Here is a 25,873-nt window from a genome sequence, read left to right as displayed (position 1 = left end):
GCTTTGGCAGAGAAAAAGCTCCACGGCTTTGCCTGCCGAGCTCTGGCTCTGCCGGTGAAAACAGTACGTTTCTGACACGGTAACAACGCGGGTTAAACTCCTCGCATGACCCAGGCGAGCTGTGGTTTTAACACATTAACATGTTCTACCAGGGGAAAAGCTGAAGTATTTTTAGCATGGTCTGAGTGTTTGTCTCAGCACTGTTCTGGCCTTTTTTGGAATTTTTAACTCTGGAAACAAATACAATACCCTTTGCAATAGTGAAACACCACCTATTTTCTTTTATTGTTTGCCGCAAAGATAACTGCGAGTTGTACTTCTGAACACATTAAAGGAGAAACATAAATCAGCTACTTTTGACACAGCTTTTCCCCTTCACACCACCAGACAGTTCACTTGCTGTTTCCCTAATTCCTGCCCGTGCCCCCAGCCTTTCCTACTCACGTGCTGAGCTCTGATGAAATCTCAGAGGAGAAAAGGCTTTTCTTCATTACAAATATCTGTCCCAGGTTGTTGCTTGAAGGCAATGGTACCTTGCTCTGCTCTTTGGAACGGTGTGTGGGCACAGCAAGAGGGATCAATGCAATACACTTGCAAACCGCATCACACGCAGCCGCCCTCACCTCCTGCACATCACCCTGATGTCCAAGATGCGTTGGGGAGAAGCATCTGACAACAGTGTGTTTGTTCTTATCACGTGGAAAACCCACGGCTGCATTATCACCTCCACCGTGCTGTGGGGAGAGCCCGCCACGTTGGAGTTGGGTATAAAGGAGGAGATGGGGCTTAAGCACAAATGTAACAAGAACTGATGCAAAGCGAGTCCGAGGACTGAAAAGGGACTCACATGGAGTGAAGGAGGGACTCTCCCCCTCTCCTATTTTCTATCCTATTTCAAATAATATCCCTTCCCTCCTCCCCTCTGCCTGGCATGAGGATAAGCATGCAACACAACCATAAGGAACAGAGAGATGTCCGACAGCCCGGGATGTCTGACACGCTGCTGCAGGCAGCACGCCCAGGGGCCGGCAGTGTCCAGGCCACACACAAGCGACCCATGGAAACAAGGAATTAATGGTGAGAGAGGCTCCTGTGGCTACAAAAAGGAGCCTGGGGTTGGTCACCTGCTCCCAGCTGAAGGGAGAGGAGAACAAGCCTTGTGTTTGTCCCAGTTCTTCTCTCCTCCTCTTCGGAGATTGTCATCACCGCTGCTTCTGGAGCCGGGGAGGAGATGGGGCCGGGGGGCTGCAGCTGGAGGCTCGGATTCATCTCTCTGGCAGCAGGACGAAGAAGATGGCCTTGAGGAAGTGCCCAAAGCTGCAAACAGCAGCCACGAGCCAGTGGGAGCGAAGGCTGGGGTCGGTGTTCACCACGCATTTTGTGATGTCTGCCTAATGAGGAGGGAACAGAGATCATCAGAGATGCCCTGAGCCGCACCAGCCACCGCTGGGGACTCTCCCGACCCCACAGCCCTATGCCACCACTGCCACAGCACCGGCAGCAGCCACAAACGCTTGCTCTGACACGTCCATACCCTGCAAGTTAGTAAATCAGGCTCAAGAGCTCTGTGAAACACACTTGCTTCTTTCTGCATGAACAAGGTGAAGCACCCCCCTTTTCAGCCACCTCTGGGGAAAGAAGCTCTGTGGGAAGATTGTCAAACATTTTCCATTTTGAATAGCTAAATAAAAACCCCACATTCTTCCCCTTTTCAAAAGAGCTAGGAAGCCTTGGCAATACCAGCATTCTCATCCTTCTCTGTAAAGCAAGATGCTTCCCAGAGGTTGTCCTGTTTAATATCAGCTCAAGTTTCTTGCACTTTTTCTCTTGCCTTAATGTTTTATTTGGAACTCATTCAAGCAAGCCAACCCCCAATTTAAATTTAAAGCAATGCAAGCTTTGTTTGTGGAAATATGTATGTTGGCAGAGATGCCTCCCAGACGCGTGGGCCAGATTTAAAGATTGCTTGGGCAGCTGGCTTCAAGTATTAACAAGAGTAGAAGCTGGTCTGCGATGAATACAAACCAACAACAATCCAGCAGATTAGTGAAGACAGGATCTCAGCTGGCATTGGGAGGAGAAGGCGGAAAATACCTGGAGGGTAAAGTGAACAGGACAGAAGCAGATGATAGAAAATTGTGTCTTCTGGTGGGGAAAACAAATTGAAGTTCTGCCAGCAATACAATTGAGTTTGTGGTTACACTTCAGCCTAGCACAAGGAGAAATGGACTGTAGTTCTGTAACAGAGGGTGCACTGTTAGTACATCAACTTAACACAGTTTTCAGAAAGGGCTTTTGGGTGGCAAAAATGAGCAAGAATTGGGTCACAAGGAGGGTAAACATTCATCAGCCCCCAAAGCTTTTTCTTCACAAGCTTAGCTCAGCAGCCTCCCAAGTTTGCCTTCTGACACAAAGCTCTTGTTGACCAAGCAGAGGGAAGTCAGGCTCTCAATCCTAGGATGTTCCTCCTGTAGAACGGGACACGAGCTGCTGAATACTCCAATAATATTTTCCAGTATTTCCGCCTGTGTTCAAGATATGGGTGAGCCTGACTGACCTTGGGAATAACTGGAAGAAAACAAAAGGGGAACTGAAAGGACAAACCGCTGTGTCTGATTAGCAAATGCAGCCACACTAACCAACTCCACTGTCATAGCTGGAGCAAAGGTCTGTTGCCAGCAGCTCCCACGCAGCAACAGGAGATGCTGCAAGGTAGTACCGGTGGTCACAAGGCCTTCATCTGTACTGTGGAGGAAAGCAAACTGGGTCTGCCTAAATCCTTTCAGTGATGGCTTAGCAAATTCACCCTATTTGCATCTTTGAAAGTGTGAACTGATTAAACCTGTCCAATTTTAGCAACCAGCAGGTCTCTAAAATGGGGTTGTGTCAAGCTGCCTCTTCAGTCAAGGGAAGTCACGACGTTCAAGTAGCTGTCTGATAATGTATGCAAATGTTAGCGTAGCTGATCAATAAGAAACCTAAGCTCTGAAGTGCTTGAGTGCCTCACGTGAACCAGTATAAGGCCCCAGTATGAACGCTGGATTGATTATAGGTGCAGAGGGTTAACTTCCAGCTGAGAAAACGTGAACTCCTTAAAGCTGTGCTATGCCCTGCCAAAGGCAACGACCTCTCTGCACCTAATCGAGAGGAGCTGGAGCCAGAACCACTTACAGATGTGTATGGTGCTTGCTTAGACAAACAAAACTGCTCAGCTGTTTAACAATCACCTTAGCTATTGTTATCCAAATAAAGCATACTAGATAAGGCACTGGAATTGAACATTTCAAAGCTAGTTAATAAAGCAGGTCTTTGAGTCTTGCGGGGTATTGATAAACTCCTGCAACAGCAGTTTGATCTTTGCCTGTTAATTATTCAAACAAGTTCAAGTCACATGCTCTTCTTGCTAGCAAATGTATGTAACAGCTGCTAAAAAGATAATAATCGTTCTGTTCTACTGTAAAGCCACTTCTGAGGCTGCAAACTCCCCCCAGGGAGAGACGATGCCTCAAAGGGTTGAAAATTTCTTGTGACTCTTAGGAGATTTGTTTTGGGTTGGGCTTTGGGGGGTAGAGGCTTTCTCCACCCCATGGAAGAAGTATGGGAACCTACTGCTGAGTGGAGACTTCCAAATGCCTTTCCAAGGTCCCCACAGCGGCTTTTCAGGAAAACCTCAGAGGGTAAGGTGGTTCCTCTTGGCAGCCACAACCTGAGCTGATGTGTAAGAGACGGGGGCCATGTGCACGGGGGAAACAAGGGCTCCACGCCAACAAGAAACTGCCAACAGCCAAGCAGGCAGCAGATGAAAGGGTCCCCATGCAGAGCTGGTTCCTCCGGCCCGTTTGTGAACAAGGCTGGGAAGTGTCACACTGCAGTGCCTGGAGCAAGAGGAAGAACATTCAGGGAAGCACAGCACAAGATGGCAAGATAATTAAGCAGCCTTTCACCAGACTGAAGGAACCACTCATTTCTCAAGGGAAAATATCTCCTTGTTGCAGCCTAACATTGAGGATAAGGGCACCGGAGACAGGCTGTAATCAGCACAACCCAGCGGCTTTTACCGTCAGTTTGTTTGATTGGTGGCAGTGAGATTGGCTTCCCTTTCCTAGGGCCAGATCCTGAGAGCAAGCAGCGCCGGTTCCGCAGCTCCAGTCGAAATGCGTTGGCTGCCCAAAGCAGACGATGGGCAGAGGAGTTTGCAGCGGACAGGGCTTATCTCAGCCACAAAGAGCCGCTTCTGGTCTTGGGATGGAGGTTGTGGTTTGTTTGCCACGCAACAAACTTTGCAGAAATACCCATTTGGAGCTATCAAAACACCCTGTTTTCAACTCTGATAATGTAATACAAAAATTAAACCAAGATGCTAACTTAGCACAACATGCATGTTTTACCAAAACAAAGGAAAAATATTAGTTGGAGACTAGGAAGAGGCACATTCCTGTGCAACCTCTCAATTTTAATGAAACTAGATTTTTTCCAAAGGAAAAAATGTTTCAGAGAATACATTTCAACCAGCTCTACAGGTACCCAGTTAAAATAAACCTCAAATGATACTGAAGCAGAGATTTCACAGGCAGGAACAGTGCTACTTAATCAGTTGCTTTCCCAGGATATCTCCTTCACCTACTTTGGTATGATTATTTGTGTGGACACAAAATTAAACAGGTCAGGGCATTCAAGTGAAAGGTGACTTTTCAGGCCAGCCAAACAGCTCCCTGACCCAGCTGGCCTCAAGGTTGCAGAGTTTTAGAGGTGATCTAAGGTGGAAATGACACTTCGTAAATGCAAGAGATCCAAAATCAGAACAAAGCTACTTTTCCAGTCACCTTCCATCCAAAAGGTGCCTTCACTCCTGGAGAAACTAGATGGCTGCATCAGCTACAGGCACGGGTGGGAGGGAGGTCTCAGCACAGAGGAGCAATACTCAGTTTGGAAGAAGCCACCCCGGGGTGTGTGGGGTGGGGCGCCTGACCAGTTCCCAACAGCTCAGGAATAAATATCCCTTCTTGGAAAGGCAGGAAATTGCTGTCGTGGCTCCGTCTGCAAAGAGCACATGCCTTGGGAACAAGACGTCCCGTGAGATCAGTGGTGTCATATGGCGATATTTAGCTCCAGGCAGCATCTGCCAGGCCGCACACCAAAGTGCTTTTGGGTGCGTCACTCCAAGGTGCACCTGGATCCAGGCAGGCACAGAGACCCCGGTACACACACCCACCGCCTGGCTGCAGCCGCTGCCTTAGCCCGTCACCTCAGGCTATGGGGAGGCCATGAGAAACACGCTCGGCTATTGCGCAGCACCAAAGTTCTTGCTCTGAACCATCCTTCACAGGAGCAGTGTATTTGCTGTTTGGTACGGAGAGCACCAAAGAAATTAGATGCTTAAAGCCACATGATACGGAGCCACCCTCCAATGCAGAGCAGCACCCTGCCTCACCTACCGTCTCTGAGCAGTGACAGAGCCACGAGCCCTCCTACTCTCAATGGGTGTGATGAGTGCCCTTCAAACCATAGATAAGCTACAGTTCGAGCTACATCACAAGAAGCTATTCATGGATCAGGTCAGGGAATGGCACAAACCACCAGGTTTTAACAGCCCTCTAGAATTCCTTAAAGTGGGAAGTCACATTAATATACTAAGCTTAGACTTGAGGAACTGTGGGGCAGTGGATGAAAAAGGAAATAAGTTGGCAGGCCTCATTCAGTTTCTAGAAAACGGCTCCCCAAGATAGTGACCCCTGTTTGCAGTATCCCACTATGACTGGCTGGCAGCTCCAGAGACATTCAGGTCAGGAACAGGAGAGGCTCTGGTGGGTCAGGACTGAATTAGCCTGAGGACCAGAGTGGCTGATATTGCCGAGGCCGGGACGACGAGGCAGCAGCGGAACTATGCGGAGTCTAATGCAGGCGTAAGCAGGACAGTGGTGGCCACAGGGCTTTGGAAGAGAATCTTATTCAATGTTTTTCTGCCTAAAGCTGCAGAGAGGGCACTCTTTCATCAACTGGCATATTTTCTGGTCTGCATGTGTGGAAGCAAGCTTGATCAGAGAGCATCTCTTACCCAGCCTCCTCTCTTTTTCAGCCAAGTCACCAAGCTCTTGCGGACAAACTCTCCCAGGCAGTCTACGATGGTGTGAACCATGGCTGGCTGTGCGTGCCGCACGCAGTCCACCGCCAGCCCCGCTGCCACAGCGTACAGGGACACCACCTTGCCCCACGTTATGCCTGTGGAAAGAAGAAAAGTAATTCAAATTTACACACGCACAGAGCTCAGTCTTGAATAATCAAGGGAAACAGCTTTCCTTCATCACACATGCCCACGCTACACGCGTGCAGTTCCCAGTTTAGGTGCAGCCGCAGTTCTGCACCATGGGGGAAAAGACATATGATGGAAACAGGACTGGGGAAAACTCTCCATCTGGAGAAACAGGATTAAACAGTCTGACTTGGGCACACTTTGACCCTCTCTCAGCACTGGGTGCACAGCTTTGGAGAAAGCAGCCCAAAGGCACCACCAAAATTGGGAAGCTGTGCAGCACCATGGTTTATATTGCCGTTAACTTTCAGCCATGCACGTGTAGCACAGGAGGCGATTGAATTCAAAGAGTTTGAGCAACCTAGGATTTTTGTCACCAGCACAACTCTTGAACACCCTTAAAACAAAGCAATGTGAAACACAGAGCAGATGAGATAAGCATCTTCAGTTGGTTCTACCATGACACAAGAGCAAACAAGGGAGGGGAGGCTCTAGGGCCAAGAGGGATGGCTTCCTCCTTGATGTGAGGAGTACATCTCAGTCTCCACCTGAAAACCAGGTGGCTTCAAGAATTCTGCCACTCTGCCTACAATACTTAACATTGCATGTCCTATCCCATGGAAGGCAGCACAGGGATGGGGTGTCAGTCAGTTATCTAATCTCCTGGAAAACAGTCTTCCTGCTAGACTGACCTGTCAGCAGCAAACGCCCCATGGAAGCTGTCCCAGCAGCAGTCATCCCCCTGTTAGTGCTGGCGGTAAGCGCTCCAGCTCAGTTCTGGATACCAGCCAGCAAGCCTGGGTCTCCCTCAGACTTTGCCAACACCACTGGGCATAAATCCTCTGTGCTTGAACATTGCAGCCTGCAGTCCTTAATTGGGCTTTTGTCAGGCCCAGTGACATGGAAATGTCACTTCTGCACCCATATTGAAGAACTATCTCAGAACAACAGCACTGGATTTGCTTTGGATCCACTAGGAAGTTTAATTCCCCCCCTTACTTCATTATAGAATCACAGAACAGTTTGGGTTGAAGGGCCCTTCCTAGCTCCCCCAGTGCCACCCCTGCCATGAGCAGGGACATCTTCACCAGCTCACGTTGCTCAGAGCCCCATCCAGCCTGGCCTGGGATGTCTCCAGGGATGGTTCATCCACCACCTCTCTGGCCAACCTGGGCCAGGCTCTCACCACCCTCACGGACAACAATTCCTTCCTCATGTCCAGCCTGGATCTCCCTTCTTTAATTTAAAACCATCACCCCTTATCCTATCACAACAGGCCCTGCTGAAAAGTCTGTCCCCATCTTTCTTATCAGCCCCTTTTATGTACAGAAAGGCTGCAATGAGGTCTCCCTGGAGCTTCTCTTCTCCAGCTGGACACCCCCAACTCTCTCAGCCTAAAATTGCCGTACCTGACAAGCATACTGTGAAGCATTTTACCGTGTTAGGTCTCTGTGGAGTCTGTCCAAGGCCTTTCCCAAATGTAGCCAGAAGCCAGGTGAAGTTTCAGTATTTAAAAATCACACAAAACCATTTGTGCTGAGTTGCAACAAATAAACAAGCAGGTGAGACAAAGGAAAGCTTAGTTCAGTCACTAGATCTAAAGACCAGAAGGGGTTAAACACACAACCAGAACACCATATGTGCTCAGCAATCCATGAGCTAAGAAAGCAAAACCTTAGCTACAATTTAAATGAAGGGTCTCCTTCTTTCCTTCCTCGCACTCCCACATACCCCGGTCCATCTGTCTGGGATGGAGCTCCAGACTCCTCATGCCTGTTCACACCACAGCCATTTACAATAACTGCAGGTTTCAGAGCTTTTACACAATCCTTCCACTTACTGCCTCTAAAGGGACACTCACAGTAACGCTTTAAGGCATTTCCTAAACTTTAGAAAAGCTGTTCAAACGTCAGCCACAGGAATGGCTTGTTATACTGAAATAAAACAATTCAGTGTTCAAAAAAAGCCACTTTTCACTCCTGGGCGATGTAAGATCAAAAGCTACAGATGATCCTTCTGTGAGGCTCTGTAGCAACAGGAACAGCAGTAGCTCGGAGTCTCCTGTGATACTCTGTCCTTCACCAGCACTATCTCCAAGATCAGAGGAAGTTATTAATATAGCTAAATTGGCTGCTATTCTTTTTCGGGTTTTATTTTCCAAGTAGGCCCTGCGGTGTCCCTTCCCCAGAGCTGTCACTCAGGAAGTTCACTGCCGGTGTGGTATTCACACCATTTATCTGTCTTTCTCACATTGCATGTCACCATGGAGCCAGCAGAATGAGCCAGGAAGAGGCTATGAAACCACATGAGAAAACACTAGACAGAGGCCTTCTCCTGGCAAGAAAGCGGCTGTCCTCCTGCAGGTCAATACGTCTCCACTCAATTAAGAGGCTTTCAGGGGTTACCTCTTGCTGACTACAGTCTCCTGGACCAGAGCCTCAGCTGGCTCACATGCAGCTTTAGTGTGAGCCAGTTTTTACAATCATCCATCCTTACAGGAATGTGGCTCCTTGCATCCGGAGTCACATGAACCAAAGTTACCCAGAAATCCAGGAAAGAGTTCACTGACTTTTTCCCAAGCTTCTACTGACAGCGCTCGCTCTTAAGGATCTTATCTCAAGCAGCAAGCGATAGGACAAGAGGAAACGGCCTCAAGTTGCACCAGGGGAGATTTAGATTGGATATTAGGAACAATTTCTTCCCCAAAGGGCTGTGGGGCATTGAAACAGGCTGTCCAGGGCTGCGGTGGAGTCACCATCCCTGGAGGGGTTTAAACGATTCATAGATGAGGTCCTTAGGGACATGGCTTAGAGGTGGGCTTGGCAGTGTTTGGGTTAAAGGTTGGATTCAATGATCTTAAAGGCTTTTTCCAACCAAAATGATCCTATGATTCTAAGCAAGTCCGTTAGCTTTAAGATATTTACATGGCAGTAACTTAAACTGATCGGGGGCTGAGGCTACCCTGGTAGAGAAAGACTGCTGCAGTCTTCACTAACTTTATTTTAAACCCAAGTTTCTCCTTCTAACAGAGAAGTGCATCCACAACCTATGCAAAATAAAAGCTCAATAGACCCACGGTTTCCCTAAAACAGAGGAAAGCAGTTTTCTCTACAGACCTGTTGGTCCAGGTGTCTCCTCCCAGAGAGGATGGAGAGAAAGCCCTTCAGCTCTGGCTTGTCTGTCACAGCTGCTATGTAGTGGCACCTGCTGCAGGACTTGTGTGTGGTGAACACTCCCCAGTAAATGGACAGAGCCCCTTTCCCTCTTACACAGGCAGCAGAAAGAGGGCAAGTTGTTGGCCAATGCTTATCATGGTGATGGATGTGAATGGCTCAGCAGTCACTTCGCATTATCCTCTGCTTTACAGAGCATGACTATCAGGGTCAAGCCAATCTTACAGTCTGTTATTCCTGTTGCTGGCAGAGCCACAGGTGTGAGAGAGGAGTTCTCTGTATGGAAACTGCTACAGCCACTGCTGGAGGCAGAAGACAGAGACAGCTGGTTGGGGTCCTCACCTGAGACAGCAGAGATCACGAGATCATACACGGAACCATTTTGGTTGGAAGAGACCCTCAGGATCATCGAGTCCAAAGATAACCTGACTCCAGCACTAAACCATGTCCTGAGAACCTCGTCTATGTGCCTTTTCAACCCCTCCAGGGATGGTGACTCCAGCACTGCCCTGGGCAGCCTGTTCCAATGCCCCACAGCCCTTTGGGGAAGAAATTGTTCCCCATATCCAACCTCAGCCTCCCCTGGCGCAACTTGAGGCCGTTTCCTCTGCTCCTGGCACTTGTTCCTGGGGAGCAGAGCCCGACCTCCCCTGGCTCCAAGCTCCTTTCAGGCAGTTCAGAGATCAGAAGGTCTCCCCTCAGCTCCTGTTCTCCAGCTGAACCCCCAGGTCCCTCAGCCACTCCCATCACACTTGTGCTCCAGCCCTTCACCAGCTCCGTTCCCTTCTCTCCACTCGCTCCAGCACCTCAAGGCCTTTCTTGGTGTGAGGGGCCCAGAACTGCCCCCAGGATTGGCGGTTGGGCCTCACCTTGAATGCCCACACCTGGTCCCTCTGTCCCAGGGGGCTCCAGCAGCCACCCAGCCCCAGGCCTGGCAGGAACAGGCCAAGCAGCCCCAGCTGCTCTTTTCCAGAACACCAACGCAGTTAACTTTTCTCTCTCCATGACTCCCTTGGCAGGGGTAGAGGAACACAACCTACTGAGCAGGCAGTGCCTCTGCCCCCTGTGATTCCCATGCCAGGGTGAGAGTCACTTGATGCATCCCTCAGCGTAAGGTGGAATTGCATGTGGTCAGTGCAGATGAGAAGACACATTGTCTTGCTGCAAATTCCTCCACAGGTATAGCTGCCATCCAAATTGGGTGAAACAGGCGCTCATCACCAAGAGAAACAACCTATCCACAGCTTCCCACTGTGCACAGGAGCTAACAAGAGGGAATGGAAAACTGGTCCAGAATGATCATAACAGAGAAAGCTCTGATACTTGTGCTCACAGAGATGGAACAAAAGAAGACGGAAAATATGAAGAGCTGATCAGAAGACATTTGAAAAAATTAGAAATACAAGTTGCAGTCTGAATGCCAGCCATGGAGCCGAAGGTATGTAAACACTGGCAATCCCAGGGGAAAATGAATTAGCAGGAGAAGACCGCTCTTGAAAGCAGTGCTGCTGCAGATCAGCTTGCCTGGCAGATCCAGCAGCCACGAGACTGGAGTGCGCAGAGCCGCCGAGCACCGCGCTGCCAGCGCCACTCACACAGACTTCCTTCTGCTCCACTCAGCATCAGAGCTCAACTTGCAAACCAGGCCTAAGACAAACATGACCAAGTGCTACATTTCAGCTGCTGGAAGGATACAGCCAGACACAATATACTTTCCTCTGGTGGAAAGAAAGAAGCCAAGAAGGACGTGCACAAGGCAGGAAGCTTAACTCATAAGGCCCAAGCGATGAGGAAGCAATGGGATGCATTTCTGACACCACTTGCTCCTGCAGAGGAAAGTGTTTCCTCCTGAGAACACATCAACCATGCACACCCACTGTACAAGGTTCACTTTAGCCCAAGAACTCATGATTAAAAACTGAGAAGCACCCAAACCCATCCAAACGCAACATGAAGGCTTTGGGAGAGCTCTCATTCCTAGCAGCCTTTACCAACTGGAGGAATCTATTTGCTTTAGGAAAGGAAAATACATCTCCCTTTTCTTCTTCTGTTTTTCCACCAAGTGACCCCTTCCTTTTGGGATTTAATTAAACTGCTAATGTGAATGCCAGCTCAGCCAGACTCCAATCCAAAGCCTGTAGAAGTCAGTGGAAAGTCTCCTGCTGGCTGCAGAGCAGCTTTGGGCCCCGCACCAGAGCCAGGGCTATCGTCACAGAAGTGATGCTGCTGCAGATACTTCACCATCCAAAGCAGGTTGGGCTCTGCGATGCCAGGCTCCACACAGACGGATTCTCCTCACTCCAAATAGCTAACACGTCGTACGGCAACAGGGAAGCAAGATACTGCTTGAGCCTTCCCATGCTCTGTGAGCTGCTCGCCTTCTGCCTATATTCTCAGCTGTAATAGGAATTCAAGCTGTCTTTGCTACACCAGAGAAAAGCCAAACCTGAGATAACTGGGACAGACAATGCTGTAAAGTCAAATACGGCACCATGCACTCATGCAGTAGGACCAATAAGGATGCCAGATGTCCTCAGTCTCGCCTTCCTGAGAGGTCCAGCAAGGTCTTGTGCTTAGTCACGGCTTGAACACAGCGAGGACGGGACATAGGCACAGCCAGAGGTACAGTGTGAAGACTCGAAACCAGACCAGGGTATGGAAGAAGGTCATGTAAAAGATTAAGGAGAAAACCTCACCAGCAGCATAGGGTCAAAATGCTCCACTCCCTTGCTGGAAAGGCATTGCGAGCAACTAATGGGGCTCCCCAAACTGCCTAGGCACTGCAGTGTCAGACTGTAGCTGTTTTCTTAACAAACTGGACAGTGAAAAACAGTCTGAGATGCTTTAGCTGTTGGTAATTGGCATAAAAACTCCAGCTGCACTTGAGTCTCCTGTTTTCCTTTGCGCAAAAAGAGCCTCTTTCCTCTGAACTGTGAAAAAAACTAGGAATGAATGTCTGGCTGCCAGACCTAGCTCCAATTTGCTGGATTTAGCATTAAATGCTGAGTGTTGAGACTGCAGTTGGAATCCAGGAATGTTAAAAATCAGCGAACTCCTCTGCCACTCAACAGCCTTATAGCAAGAGAAATCACAATAAAGACTTGAAAAAAAGCAGTTGAATACACAACTCCAGCTTCATGCTCACGGGTTATCCTTTTAGTTGCTCCAAGGCAGAGATGAGGAAGAGGAAAAACCAGAGCATATAGAGCACCAGGAAGGTTTGAATCCACCCCCAGTACAGCCAGCCAGCTGCCAGCTGTTTATGCAGCGCAGTATCCCCAGGCGAGGGGCAGCACCAGCAGCAGAGGTTGAGCCTGGGCTTCTAGCATGTTCCCAAAATTTCCAGCATCACCAGTCTCAACAGGCTGAGCCCAGATCCCATTCTTACTACCCTGAAAACCTCAAGTTTAGAACCAAGAGTTACACTTTCTAGCTTTACTTTCAACAAAAGCATTTGAAACCATCCACACTTTTCACTTGACTCCTGAGCTGAGAAGCTGAAGAACATAAAAAAATACAACTCTCAATATACACGGGGGAGCGCAGGACTTGCAGAGGCCAGCAGAGCTTTCTCCCCGGCATCACGTCTGTGCAGCACAGCAGCATCCACAGGCTGCTGCACCTGCGGCCACCCGCCTTTCCGGCTTGATTCCCTGTGCCCCTTCAGCTTCAGAGGTGGGCCAGTTCTGATGTAGTCACCTCTAGTCGTCTAAGAAGATCACCTACGTACCTGCAACAAAAATACCAGAGCCTGCAAACTTGACCTCCGTGTTCCTGTAAGCCCTGAAGCCAGTAAAGCTCAGCACCAAGTGACAAGACAGGGCTCCTGCACTTTGAATGAGACACACTCGGACATTCCTGCCATACTCGCCCAGCTCTTCCTTTCTGAGCCTCCATGGCTTGCTTCCCAAGCCAGCCCAGTGAAAAGGCAATCTGCATAACAGGCATGCCCTGAAGGGATGAGGGCTGCACTACTAGCTACGGAATCCAATTCCATCCATTTCTTGTGACACGGCTTCTGTTTCCCAGTTCCAGGGAGTGAATCTGCCCTGCTCAACCCACCAGGAGCCCTGCTTGAGCTCTCAGAGGTCAATTCTCTCGTGTTTCTGAAGAGGATCTGTGCTCCCCACCAAAACACACTTCGGAACTGAGTCCAGGACGTCAGCACAGGGCTTCTCTGGGGTGTCAGCAGTTCCCATGCAGTTCAGATGCATACAGATGCATAGCTAATTGAGAAGATACAAGGGATTTGGGTGACAAAGCCTATTTGAAAGTACAACAGAAACCTGGATTTCTGTCCTATATCAGCTACTCCCAGAACAAGAATCATGACCTCCTGGGACATTCCCATGTCAATGTCCCTGGATACCATGTTTTCACACTACTATGCTGCCAGCAAGTGACTGTCTTTGTTTTCTGCTCCCCGCCCCTTTTTGTTGTTGTCTTTTAGTGGGGTCTTATGGAGGATGGGGGAGGGATTTTTGGTTTGTTTGTTTCCAGCCTCTAACGCCTACTGTCCCTTCCATGGACAATACAACGAGACATTGCAGAAACCCCACAACTGTGTGAGGGCTTGCCTGACATGAATCTCCATGCCAAATGTTTCTCTTCCCTTGATTCCCCACCACAGGCAGGCAATGCTTTCAGGGGAGGCTGAGGTTCCCTCATAGGAGGGCAGTGCAGAGTGCATCTTTCCTTACCACAACTATCTCTGGGAACAGGCAGCAGAACAACATGAGCCAGCGTGTGCTCAGCTGGCCAAGAGGCCACCAGCATCCTGGCTGGTACCAGCACTGGTGTGGCCAGCAGGCCCAGGGCAGTGACCGTCCCTGTGCTGGGACCTGGGGAGGCTAAACCGCAAATCCTGGGGGCAGTTCTGGGCCCCTCACACCAAGAAAGGCCTTGAGGTGCTGGAGCGAGTGGAGAGAAGGGAATGGAGCTGGTGAGGGGCTGGAGCACAAGTGTGATGGGAGCGGCTGAGGGACCTGGGGGTTCAGCTGGAGAACAGGAGCCAAGGGGAGACCTTCTGATCTCTGAACTGCCTGAAAGGAGCTTGGAGCCAGGGGGGTCGGGCTCTGCTCCCCAGGAACAAGCGCCAGGAGCAGAGGAAACGGCCTCAAGTTGCGCCAGGGGAGGTTGAGGTTGGATGTGGGGAACAATTTCTTCCCTAAAGGGCTGTGGGGCATTGGGACAGGCTGCCCAGGGCAGTGCTGGAGTCACCATCCATGAAGGTGTTTAAAAGACATATAGACGAGGTTCTTAGGTCTAGTGCTAGAGGTAGGTTATGTTTGGACTTGATCATCTTGAGGGTCTCTTCCAACCAAAATGATTCTATTATTCAGGCCTAAGCAGTCAGAAAGCTGACACCTGCTTGTCTGGAACAGCGAGCCTTGAAGGCCAAGGCTTGCTCTCTCTGCCTACAAGAAAAGAGAAGCAGCAACTGGAAGCAGCAGCTCCATCGCAGCCGTGGCTGTTGCTGCGGGACAGACAGCCAGGAAGAGAGGAACTCCCTTGTGATGAGTTGCTTCTGGCTCCCAGCATCAGTGGCGTGAGCTGGAACAGGGGAGACTCCCATGTAATGTATCTTCTCCAGCTGCCAATGGTGAGCAAAGGAGCTTGGAATGAATGACCTCCTTGTGCAATGAGATAACACCACCTCCTAACAAGGAAGGGCAGGAGATGCCTTCTAGAATGAGCAAGAACCTGTCAGGATTATAAAACAGGGCATTTCCCTGCCAGAACAACAGAGCACCGAGGAGCTCTCATTAAACCATTAAAGCAGGGCACGCTGCCAAACTGCCCACGGCCCTTTCAGAAGCAGGCCCCACCTTGCAGGCCATCCCAGCAACACGCCTTCTCCGGGAGACGTGGCTCCATCCCATTCCTTTCCACCCAGCCCTGTCTGCAGCTCTGTCAGGGCGCAGTACCTGCGGTGAAAATCTGCGCGGCTACTGCCAGGAAGGCGTCCGTCACCACCGTCTCCGAGTGCAGCGAGATGTTTAACTGGCGGGCGATATTCCGGTAGACATTGGGGCGAATGTATTCCAGCTCATCTCCTGGAAACAAACAGTCAGGAGTCAGCACACAGAACCCCGAGTCCTGCTCTCATCGTATAGGAGTTACAGCTGGGGCCACTCCACACATCCCTCCAGCCCAGGGGACTTGGGCCCAGCTCCACGGGATTTTAAACAGGCAGCAGAGTGTTTCAGGTCATTTAAACACGACCTCCTGCCACCAGCGCCCTGCCGTCCTAATATCCCCTGTGCCTGGGACTCCTAAGGGGTGTGGAGACAGGTAGTGGCCCCGTACCAGTGGTGCGGCTGCAGTAATCCAGGATATAAATGAAGTTCCCAGGCCAGCTGCCTGCCTTTCCTCCAGCACAGGAGACAGGCCTCAGACAAGCAAAGCCATCTCATTTTTCTTCAGAAGTGAAAAGGAGGCATGTACATCTACGTAAGCTTTTGAGAGATACGCCCTTTCTCAACACCCCATCAGACTTGTACAAAAAAGCCTCAAGATGAGAGCGACTCAAGAATGCTGGAGGCTGATGAAAGCCAAGGATCCACCCAGAGCTGCCCAGCATTAATTGAGCAAGGAGACTATCAGCTCAGCTATTTTATGCTCGCACAGGCACTGAGTGATGATCTGGAGTTCTTTCTCTCGTCCAAATTACTAAAGGGATGTCCATTTGCCTGGCTGACTTCCCAGAAACCAGGTTCCCAACACACACACAGGCATGTGCCTCTAGTTCCAGGCTGTTTTCTCCTCAGCTGGGAAATGGTTGGAGGTACTGAGCTGGCTTGAAGACCCAGACAGAAATACCAAGGACAAGCAGAGAACCACATGTTTGAGCTATGGAGCTTGGGCAACAGCGGTAAAGCTTTTCCTCTGTAGCGAAACAAACCATTTTTAAGCTGAAGAATTAATAAAGCCCAGTTTCCAATGGATTTATCTCTCTGCAGGTGTCAACAGGTATTTAATGAGGGCTGCACAGCTGCTGTAGGAGCATTACACAGTGCAAACACTGCATGGGACCAAGGCCCTTTGTGCATGGAGAGTCCTATTTGGTTTAGATTTATGACACTCTGCATCCTTCTCCTGCACAAGGGTGCTCTGGAGCACCCAGGGGAAGAGGAGACTTGTCACAACAGCCTTCCGTCCCACTGCGAGACTCAGACAGCTTGTCGCCGTCAGAGGGCAGCTAATCCTCCTGAAAATTTCATTTCTATGAGAACAGAAAAGATGCCACGCCAGCCAGGAGCTTGTTGGAGTCATTAGCTACTTACTGATCCTTAATTCATTTAACTGGCATTCAGCACAGCACCGGCAAACCCCAGCTCTACAGGATTCCATAGACGAGCTCTCTGGGCCCTTTGTGCGTGTGGGATTGTCCCACACAATGTGATGGCAAGAGGAAATGCTGCAAACACATGGTCAGCCCTGATAAGAGAGAAAATGACTTGCACTACTCACCAGCTGTTTTCTCCTCACAGGGAGCACACAGGCTTCCCTGTGAACGCAAGGAAACGGGGATAGCCCTGCCCGTGGTTAGCTGGGATCAGCACTTGGTAGCCTGCCACCGACACCGCTTTTAACGAGCAGTGCCTGCAGGCCCAGGCTGAGATCAGGACTTGTTTTGCATTTTGTTTGGAGCCGCACATGCTGTTAAAGCAGGCCCTGCCCTGCAGCAACCGGGCAGACAAGAGCGTCGGGGCAAGAAAAGTAGCGCCAGGCTCACAGAGACTCTGCCCCAGGGGCCCCAGGACCTTTCCAGCAACACTGTTATTTTGGTGGCAGTCTTCTGTGTCCATGTTCAGATGCCCAACCGTGCACTTTGCTATATTCAGAGTAATTTCTGTGCTTCTCCTTCCTCCAGTAATCGCGGAGGAACAAGCAGGGCAGCAATGACTGTGCCCACATACAGAAGCTCGGTGCAGAGGTGAAAGGATGCTTGTCTGGGTCTCAGCCACAGGAGAGACAAGTTCAGATAAACCAGACCTCTGACACACACGGCAGGTTGATCTGGAGTGGCCATACCACTAGGTTTTACCACCTCTGACTCATTAATTGCACAAATTAGCTGCTAAGCCTCCCTGAGCTGACAAGGACTCCCTCCCCAGGACTTTGCAACTGCATCGCCTGGGCCCAGCACCTCTGCCAACCCCCCGGCCACCGCATCAGACTCATCAGCCGTGGCACATGCAAAAGGGCTCGGAAATACTCTATCATGGAGAAAAAATTGGCCTGTCTTGTTGCACTGCTTAGCGAGCAGCTAAGGATTTCCTGGCAGGTGGCTGGATACCGCTGGCCTTGTACAGGTTATAGCAGCAAAGGAGAAAAGAAGATGACAGGCCATGTGGCAGGCAGCGTTTCTGAACAAACAGTTCGGAAACAACATCTCGTCCTAATCAGGAGGACTGCTCACCCGTCTTGTGGCATGGTTGCCACACGGCGCTCTCCAAACAGATTTGCTCAGGGAAAGTGCCAAGTTCCTGAGACTGTCAGCCAAATCTTTCCATCTGGACATGAATAAGGAACAGAAGAGTCATCCAGGAGACGCCTTCAGATCCCGTCTGCCACCTGCTTGCCCTTTAACGTGCTCCTGGCCACCCACAGGAGATCTGGTTGAAAGCAAACAAATCTCAACCCCCAACCCAGGCAGAGAAGAAATGGAAGACAAAGACGGAGTGAGACTGAGAGAAGAACAAAAAAACCCCAACCAACCAACCAAGATACCAAACAACCACTGGAAACAAAAACAGAAGTCAAGAGAGAAAAAGTGAAAAAGAATGAATGAAAAAAAGTCAGCTGAAAGAAACACACTTATGCCTTGAAAAGAAATTTGTGCTAATATCAAACAGAAGTAGAAATAAAGGGGAGAAAGTGGGGAGCTCAGCCTGGTCCTGAGTTGATTAGGCCCAGCTAAAGGTTACTTCAACAGACTTATTTGAGCTTTCATGTAATTAAATCAGATGCAAATGCTCACGGTAGTTTCCAAGCCAGATGTCAACTAATACCTGAAGGCAAGAGGGATGTTGGAAGCAGCTTCCAAGAATGAGGGAGTTGAGATCCCAAAAAACAAACAGCTTGGCTTGGGCAGGAGGCTCAAACCTACAGCAAAAGGCCTGGCAAGCACCGGCATCAAGAGGGTGCTCCTGGCACAAGCTCTTCTTCACACAGCATCCCACAGGCATAACCTGCAAATCCCTCTCCCCGCAGCCTTGGCGGTAACCTGGCCATGACAGGGGCTGGCACAGAGTCTGCCAGGCAACGTCAGCCAACTCCTCCTTGCTCCAGCAAAAAGCAAGAAACACAGGTCTTCCGGAGCAATTAAGGTAGGCAAAAGGAAAATTAAGCACACTGTCACTGAAAGTATTTTTTATAAGATCTATAATGCACATGGTCTAAGCAACTACCTCCAAATTAAATGTCCTTGCAGCTGGGTGAGGAATGGATGAAGCTCAGGTCTAGAAGTAGCAGTACTCTTACTAGATTCCAAACTTGGGTTGTGTCACGGCAGCCAAGTCACCTGCGTCTGGAGAAGACACTGCAAGACCCGCTAAAATGCCAAGTTGAGAAAGACTACTGAAACTACTGTGAAAACTTACGCAGGTAATATTAGTTTGCTGTTGGGCTTTCTTGGACTGCATCACACTTTAAAGATCTTGCAAGTCCTCAGAAAAAAGTAGCTCTAAGGAAACACTGCGCTGAGCAGTGTTCCAAGGGACTGGGGAAACGCAGGTAAAGGAGCTGTTTAGGGAAGATCAGCAAAACCAAACCACTAATAGCAGAGAATAAAATCCTCTGTATCATCACATGAAAGCCTCTTGGCACCCATCAGTTCCAGGTCTGAATTGCTCCCCCGGATCTGAGGGACTCACCCAGTCGCAGCAGGATGGTGGACACCTCGGCCAGCTTCCCGCCAGGCACCAGCGTGCCGGGCTCAGCTTTGCTCCAGCTCACACCCGCTCGGATCAGCCTGGAGTTGATGTAGTCTCTGCACAGAGCCTTGGCTTGGGACACGAGCTCCTTGTCAGTGGGAGACCTGTCAAAAACCTCCATCACCTCCGCGGCAAAGACTGAGGAACGGCGCAGCACTTCCATCCTTGGCCACTGAGTCCCCACCTCAGCACACACCTCGGGACGGCTGAGAACCTGCTGAGCGATCCTCCACTCCCTTGCTTTGTCACAGCTCCTGGCAGCTATTCTCAAAAGGCCAGCTTTTCATGTTACCTGGGTGAACAAAACCACCTGTAAGTCCTCTAGCACTGCAAGGATGTAAATCAGAAGCCCAAGTATTCTACCTTACAGTTACACTAACATCAGTAGTATCATAGTTGGAAAGCATCTGTCTCAGTACATCTTATAGACAAGAGGCAGTGTCTCCCATTTTCCCGGCAGGTCCCCAGCAGCAGGACCCACACAGGAGGGCTGCACTTCGGAACTATCAAAGCGTTTCCTCTTTTCCAGTTCAGATTCAGCAGTCCTAGAATTACCCTTTGGAGAGACTGGATGGTCAAGAGCGTGGAAACAATTCATAGAATGTGTAGACAATCTCAGCTTGTTTCAATTAAACTGGAAAAAAACCCTGAATCTCAAATACCAGCTACAGTAACTTCAACCAGATGTCAACAGACATTCCAGCTCAGTAGGTCATGAATCTTTCTGCAGAAATGGCACAGTTGCAAGAACAGGGGTGCGGGAGCATTTGAAATGCCTGACTGCAGACAGTTTACCACATTCTCAGTTTAAGTTTCAGTTCTGCCACTCTTTTTCTCTTTCTTTTTTTCCCCCAAAGGAGCATGCATGCTACTTCTCAAAAACCTTACTAACAGCACAGAGCAAAACAGAAGAGCAGATCTAACATTTTTTTTTCAGGTGTGAATGCCTAAAGAAAAAATTCAGAATTTCTTCAGTCACCTGAATTGTGTCAATATGACTTTTTAGCACAGTGCTGCTTTTGAGTCAGACCAGTCTTTATTCAGATGTTAGTATTTTTCAGCCCCCAGTTTTAGACATCTACTTACAATAATGATTTTTAAACGAAGTAAAGCCGGTTGTTTCTGTTTTATTTTTCCAAATGAAAAACATATTTACCTCTCATCTTGCACTTTTCCCCCCTCAGTGATCTCTTTTTGTGTTTGGTTTCACGCTGCTTTGGCTGGTCTGCATCAGTGGACACCTGGGCTGGGGTTCAGAGGACACTGCCACACCAGCCGCCTGCACCGCGCTCGCTCCATCACCCTGGCATCCCGGTACCCTCGCTCCTCCGGGATCCTCTGCTGCTTTTAAGGGACCCAGGCGGAGAGGAAAGCGTCTGGTTTGGCCTTGTAAGGAAGATGAAATAACTGGAGGTGGGGTTGCTATAGCCAGGGAGCAGTGCTTTCTCCTCCCCTTTCTTCTCTCTTAAGGAGGTTCTTTGTTGTTCTCCTGCCAGCGCACAGGGGCTTGGTTCAAGGGTCTCCCAGGTGAGGGAAGGAGCAGAATATCTGGAGCAGGTCGCCCCGTGGAACAGAGAGCGATGCAGGCGCTGCTGAAATAGCACCAGGTCCCGGTGAATTCCCCAGGCGACTTTTGCAGAGTCCAGTTATTTTCAGCGGGGATCTGTGGGATGTCACAACTCAGCGCTGGGCTAGGCACACCAGTTCTATCCAAAATTATGCCTAAGTGAGGGTCTTAGGAATATTACATTAACAGCTGGACTCAATCTTAAAGGTCTTTTCCAACCGAAATGATTCTATGATGGATGAAATTTGCAAACAGCTTGGGGCTAAATCAAGCGGTGCTTGCATTCCCCAAACATTGAGTACTCTGGTTAAAAACATGTGGTGGGTTTGCTGATAGGAAATAGTTTGTCCAGAATGAAGAGCTGTCCATTTAGAAAACTACCATACAAAGTTTAAGGATAACATTTCAATCAGTTCCAACATACTTAGAAATTAATTTCAAAATCAACTTTTTGCTGCAACACTATCATATTGATGCCACAACACTCAGGTTTTTGTGTGTGTGTGATACTATTCAAACCAGCAGACCACATACAAATGTTGGCTTCCTCTATTCTGATTTGAAACAAAAGAAGTTTTAGAAATACAGGTTTCCTGCAGACTAGAAATTCCACCAGCACAAACTCAAATTCTCTCCAGCAAATAAGAATTTGTAGATTAACGACTGGGTAGGTGGGATGTTCAAAACACAGCCTTTCCAAAAGCAGGTCAGAAACAAGAGGTTGCCATTGCCATCCCTTGCTCATCGCCTTTGAGAAAAGACAGAGACAAAAACAGTGCCCCAAGGTGAGGGTCACACAAAAACCCCAAGCACGACCTGCACTACTGCTGGTCTCAAAACTGAGGGATAAAAAGGCACAAATGAACCGCGTGAAAAAGCCTTATTATATGATGTATCAAATACCCTGGCCGGCATGCAACACACATCTCATGCACAGGCTTAATGCAGAGCACGTGCTTTGGTCTGCCGTGAACTGGGTGAACTGGGTGGACTGGGGAGAGTTTTGCTGCGCGGGGAGGGCGGCTGCAGCAAAACCGTCCTCGTTCCAGCAATGGATCCTCCTCCGGAGCCGGCTGCTCCGGGAGGGAGCGGGGCTGAGGACACACGGTGAGGGTGGCAGAGCCTGGCCCAGGCTGCCCAGGGAGGTTGTGGAGTCTCCTTCTGTGCAGACATTCCAACCCGCCTGGACACCTTCCTGTGTAACCTCATCTGGGTGTTCCTGCTCCATGGGGGGATTGCACTGGATGAGCTTTCCAGGGCCCTTCCAACCCCCGACGTTCTGGGATTCTGTGACAGGGACGCCCAGCCCAGCTTGATACCATCGCGTTAACACGGTGATAGTGACTGTGCGTCCCCAGCGCCACAAGCATTCGCTCAAAGATTCTCTCAGAAATTTGCTTTTATCCACTAGCCTTCCTCAAGTGTGAATATAGTCACTATAGACAGAGGTCCATCCCATAGAAGCTGAAACCAAGACTCCAGAGATCTGCTGTTACTGCTCATCCCTAACTCACCCCGTCTCCACAAAGTGTGCCCGATGGGCTCTTGGAAAATCATTTTTTTGCCCTTGCAACTCCGATGGCTGAAAAATCATTAAAAACGATGTCTTAGCTTCCTGCCACAGCTGACAGCTTGAAACAATAGTCCCATTTAAACTGTGCCTATTCAGTAGAGTTCTGGAACAAAAATGAGTGCTTAAATATCAGTATTGCTTAACTAATGATAATGTTTTCCAGAATTCTGGCAAATACGCAAGTGCCACAGTGCCTGCCAGCCCTCCAGGGGTGCCAAGCCCGTCCCACGTGTTCCCTGCCCGGCTGTCACCCCCTCAACTTCCACCCTGCAGGATGACAGAAAAACTGGAAACGTGAAGGCTGTGTGCAATAAACCAAGCTTTGTACTTAAAAACAAAGAAAAACAGTGCATGGTATTCTACCTATGTTATTTACACACTAAAAATACAGCTTCACACTGAAAGATACCTCTATAAGTAAAAATAGATGAAACCGCAGTACGTAGTGCTCAGCTGACTGCAGAAGAACAGGGTGTTACAATCCAAGGAGCTGCCAGTGGAATCTGAGCCCCTTTTTCCATAGTATGTGTAGGCTACAACAATGGAGACTAGTTCTATACTGGAAAAACCTCAGGAAACAGTGCAGAAACAGCTTCTATCACCCAAACCCACAGTTCCTGGTATAGCTATTATTGACCTTGCCAGTGTTCTGGCTGGAACAATGGGATTCCCATCACAGGTCCTGCCTGTCTCCAATGGGGTGACCAAAAGAGCTTGGAGTATTCATTTAGTAAAACTGGGGGACCACAGACATATGACTACATTTTGAATGTACCTCAGGTGGGAGCAAACCCTGGAGAAACCACATCAGTGAGAACACAGCAACAGCCCAAACGTGGACACCTTGTAATATGTTAACCATTCAAGAAGTCAGTCTCTGGAAGGGCCTTTTAATAGTTGCAGTGGAAGCAAAATAGCTGGCTAATTGTGAGCCCACGAAGCTTATGAAGGGGTCTGCATGATATGGTTTCCTGCTGCAGCATGGGAATAACCCTGCATCCCTCAGAGCTCGTTTCCAGCCTGGTTTCCATGAGAGCTCTTGTTTTGTTTCACCTCATGGTGCCAGTTCCAGCAGAAACTCCGCACTGGGCAGTGTCCTAAAACACCTGCAGAGCGAGGGCTTAGGGAAGCCAGAGACACAGAAGCGATGCCAGAGACACCAGTAACAGCCAGAGAGCCGGGGAACCAGCCTTGTGAGCCCCTGTCTGGGCAAGAGCTTTTCCTTCCAAGATGCTCTGCCAAAACACTGTGACCAGAGCAAAGCCTTCTACAGAACCATCCCTCAACCTTGCTCTGCAGCATCTCACCCAGTTAACATCCCAGCTGCTCCTCACTGCCTCTCCATCTCCCATTTTTGCAGTTCTGTGCTGGTGAAGTTACCACTTACCCCTGTGAAAACCCCTCGAATGTCAGGCTTTATGTTGCAGAGCCATACAGTAGGGGCAGGGGGGCTAGAATAAACACTTTTTTAAAACAGAAATGTTTTGCCAGCTGCTACAGGAAAACAATACATGGAAGTAGCAGCTGAATGGGACCCAAGCAAAACACCGGGGCTTTTTGAACCTTTCTCTCATTTCTGAAGGGCTCGACTCAAACCCTCCTGAAAGCCAGGCAGTGTTTTGTGTTCTCTGCCTGCCAGGAACACCCTGGAGCACCTTTCCCGAAGGAGGATTTTGCAGTGCCAAGCAGCACATGCCACCCAAAGGGGCAGCATAACAGCGACCTGATCTTCCACGGCCATCAGGCTGTTCTCCTTCATGAAGACGCAGGGATAGCGGCTTCTATGCATCCAATTTAGCAACCAATCTATTACTTAGGTTTCTAACACAGATTATCACTGATACCCATAGAATCACAGAACATCGGGGGTTGGAAGGGCCCTGGAAAGCTCATCCAGTGCAATCCCCCCATGGAGCAGGAACACCCAGATGAGGTTACACAGGAAGGTGTCCAGGCGGGTTGGAATGTCTGCACAGAAGGAGACTCCACAACCTCCCTGGGCAGCCTGGGCCAGGCTCTGACACCCTCACCCCCAACAAGTTTCTTCTCAGATTTAAGTGGAACCTCCTGTGTTCCAGTTTGCACCCATTGCCCCTTGTCCTGTCACTGGTTGTCACCCAGAAGAGCCTAGCTCCATCCTCCTGACACTCCCCCTTTCCATATTGATCCCCAGGAATGAGTCACCCCTCAGTCTCCTCTTGTCCAGCTCCAGAGCCCCAGCTCCCTCAGCCTTTCCTCACACGGGAGATGCTCCACTCCCTTCAGCATCTTGGTGGCTGCGCTGGACTCTCTCCAGCAGTTCCCTGTCCTGCTGGAACTGAGGGGCCACCACTGGACACAATATTCCAGGTGTGGTCTCCCCAGAGCAGAGCAGAGGGGCAGGAGAACCTCTCTGACCTACTGACCACCCCCTTCTAACCCACCCCAGGTACCATTGGCCTTCCTGGCCACAAGGGCCCAGTGCTGGCTCATGGTCACCCTGCTGTCCCCAGGACCCCCAGGTCCCTTTCCCCTACACTGCTCTCCAACAGCTCATTCCCCAACTTACACTGGAACCTGGGGTTGTTCCTGCCCAGATTCAAGGCTGCTGCTCCTTTGTGGCTTGGAGCTGGGTGGGGAGGAATTTAATGAAATAGAACAAGGGCAAGTCTTGAGGATATTTATATGCCATACCACCAAAACAGAAAAGGTAGAAGACACCTAATGAGGCCTCTACCCCCAAGAGAGCAAAGAGGACTAGAATCATAGAATCATCTCTTTCCATCCAAGCTCCAAGCCACAAAGGCAGAGGATGGGCCTTTGTCTATTCCAGTGACTGATCACCCACAAGGACTGGGAATCAGTTCACACTTCCACACGGCACAGGTGAAGACAGGCAGGTGCCTCTGCCCCAGCGATCCTGAAATCTCGAGAGCCCGAGGTGGCTGCAGGCACTTCTGCATCGGCTCGGCAGCATTTGTGAGCTCTGACACATCAATCTGCTGCTTCAAGACACGTGCTGAGGCACAGACACGTCCTCCATGGGCAAACAGGTCACTGGATCTGTAGCCACACATCGGCAAGCCCTCAACACGCTCCAGTGGATTTCAACTCCGATTTTGCACGTCCAGAATGTAGCCCTTCTTTCAATTAAGCCCTTCCTGACTTTCAGTCTCAGCCTCTAGCGCTGGGCAGGGCAGCAGCTATGTTTAAAAAACAAACAAACAAGCAAAGGATCTGTCTTTTCAAGTTGACAGACAAGATGGGCAGGCTGAGGTCTGTAGTCTGCACAGATCAAATTCGGAACACGTGGTTCCTTCAAGTGTGGTTGATTATACCATGCAGCGTTTCGGCCATTAGGATGCACAGTTCCACCCAGACTGCCAGCAA

The 25,873-nt window shown here is 49.7% G+C and overlaps 1 protein-coding gene across 2 annotated transcripts; it reads right to left on the bottom strand.

Moving 5' to 3' along the window:
- Positions 1-251: 251 nt before the first annotated feature.
- Positions 252-21,107, bottom strand: BOK (BCL2 family apoptosis regulator BOK). Of its 2 annotated transcripts, none has more exons than XM_005501546.3 (5): positions 20,521-21,107; positions 19,305-19,656; positions 15,351-15,479; positions 6,056-6,219; positions 252-1,391 (listed from the first exon to the last, which is right to left on the bottom strand). In XM_005501546.3, the coding sequence occupies exons 2-5, from the start codon at positions 19,525-19,527 to the stop codon at positions 1,266-1,268; spliced, it is 642 nt and encodes a 213-aa protein (XP_005501603.1). In that variant the 5' UTR covers positions 19,528-19,656; positions 20,521-21,107; the 3' UTR covers positions 252-1,265. The 2 variants fall into 2 exon arrangements, with proteins under 2 accessions (XP_005501603.1, XP_005501604.1); XM_005501547.3 differs by having other exon boundaries at positions 252-1,387; positions 20,521-20,761.
- Positions 21,108-25,873: the final 4,766 nt, after the last annotated feature.

The sequence above is a fragment of the Columba livia genome, chromosome 9 (assembly GCF_036013475.1).
Source record: "Columba livia isolate bColLiv1 breed racing homer chromosome 9, bColLiv1.pat.W.v2, whole genome shotgun sequence".
Classification (NCBI taxonomy): Eukaryota; Metazoa; Chordata; class Aves; order Columbiformes; family Columbidae; genus Columba; species Columba livia.
Note: the sequence above shows the minus strand (reverse complement) of the source record. Positions and strands in the feature narration are given on the sequence as shown.

Bases quoted from the DNA above. Each gene is read 5' to 3' on its own strand.
- BOK (XM_005501546.3), bottom strand. From the start codon at position 19,527: ATGGAAGTGCTGCGCCGTTCCTCAGTCTTTGCCGCGGAGGTGATGGAG. The intron at 15,480-19,304 runs GTGAGTCCCTCA...GTTTGTTTCCAG, and splicing joins CACCATCCTGCTGCGACTGG to GAGATGAGCTGGAATACATT. The intron at 6,220-15,350 runs GTACTGCGCCCT...TTCTTTCCACAG, and splicing joins CGCGCAGATTTTCACCGCAG to GCATAACGTGGGGCAAGGTG.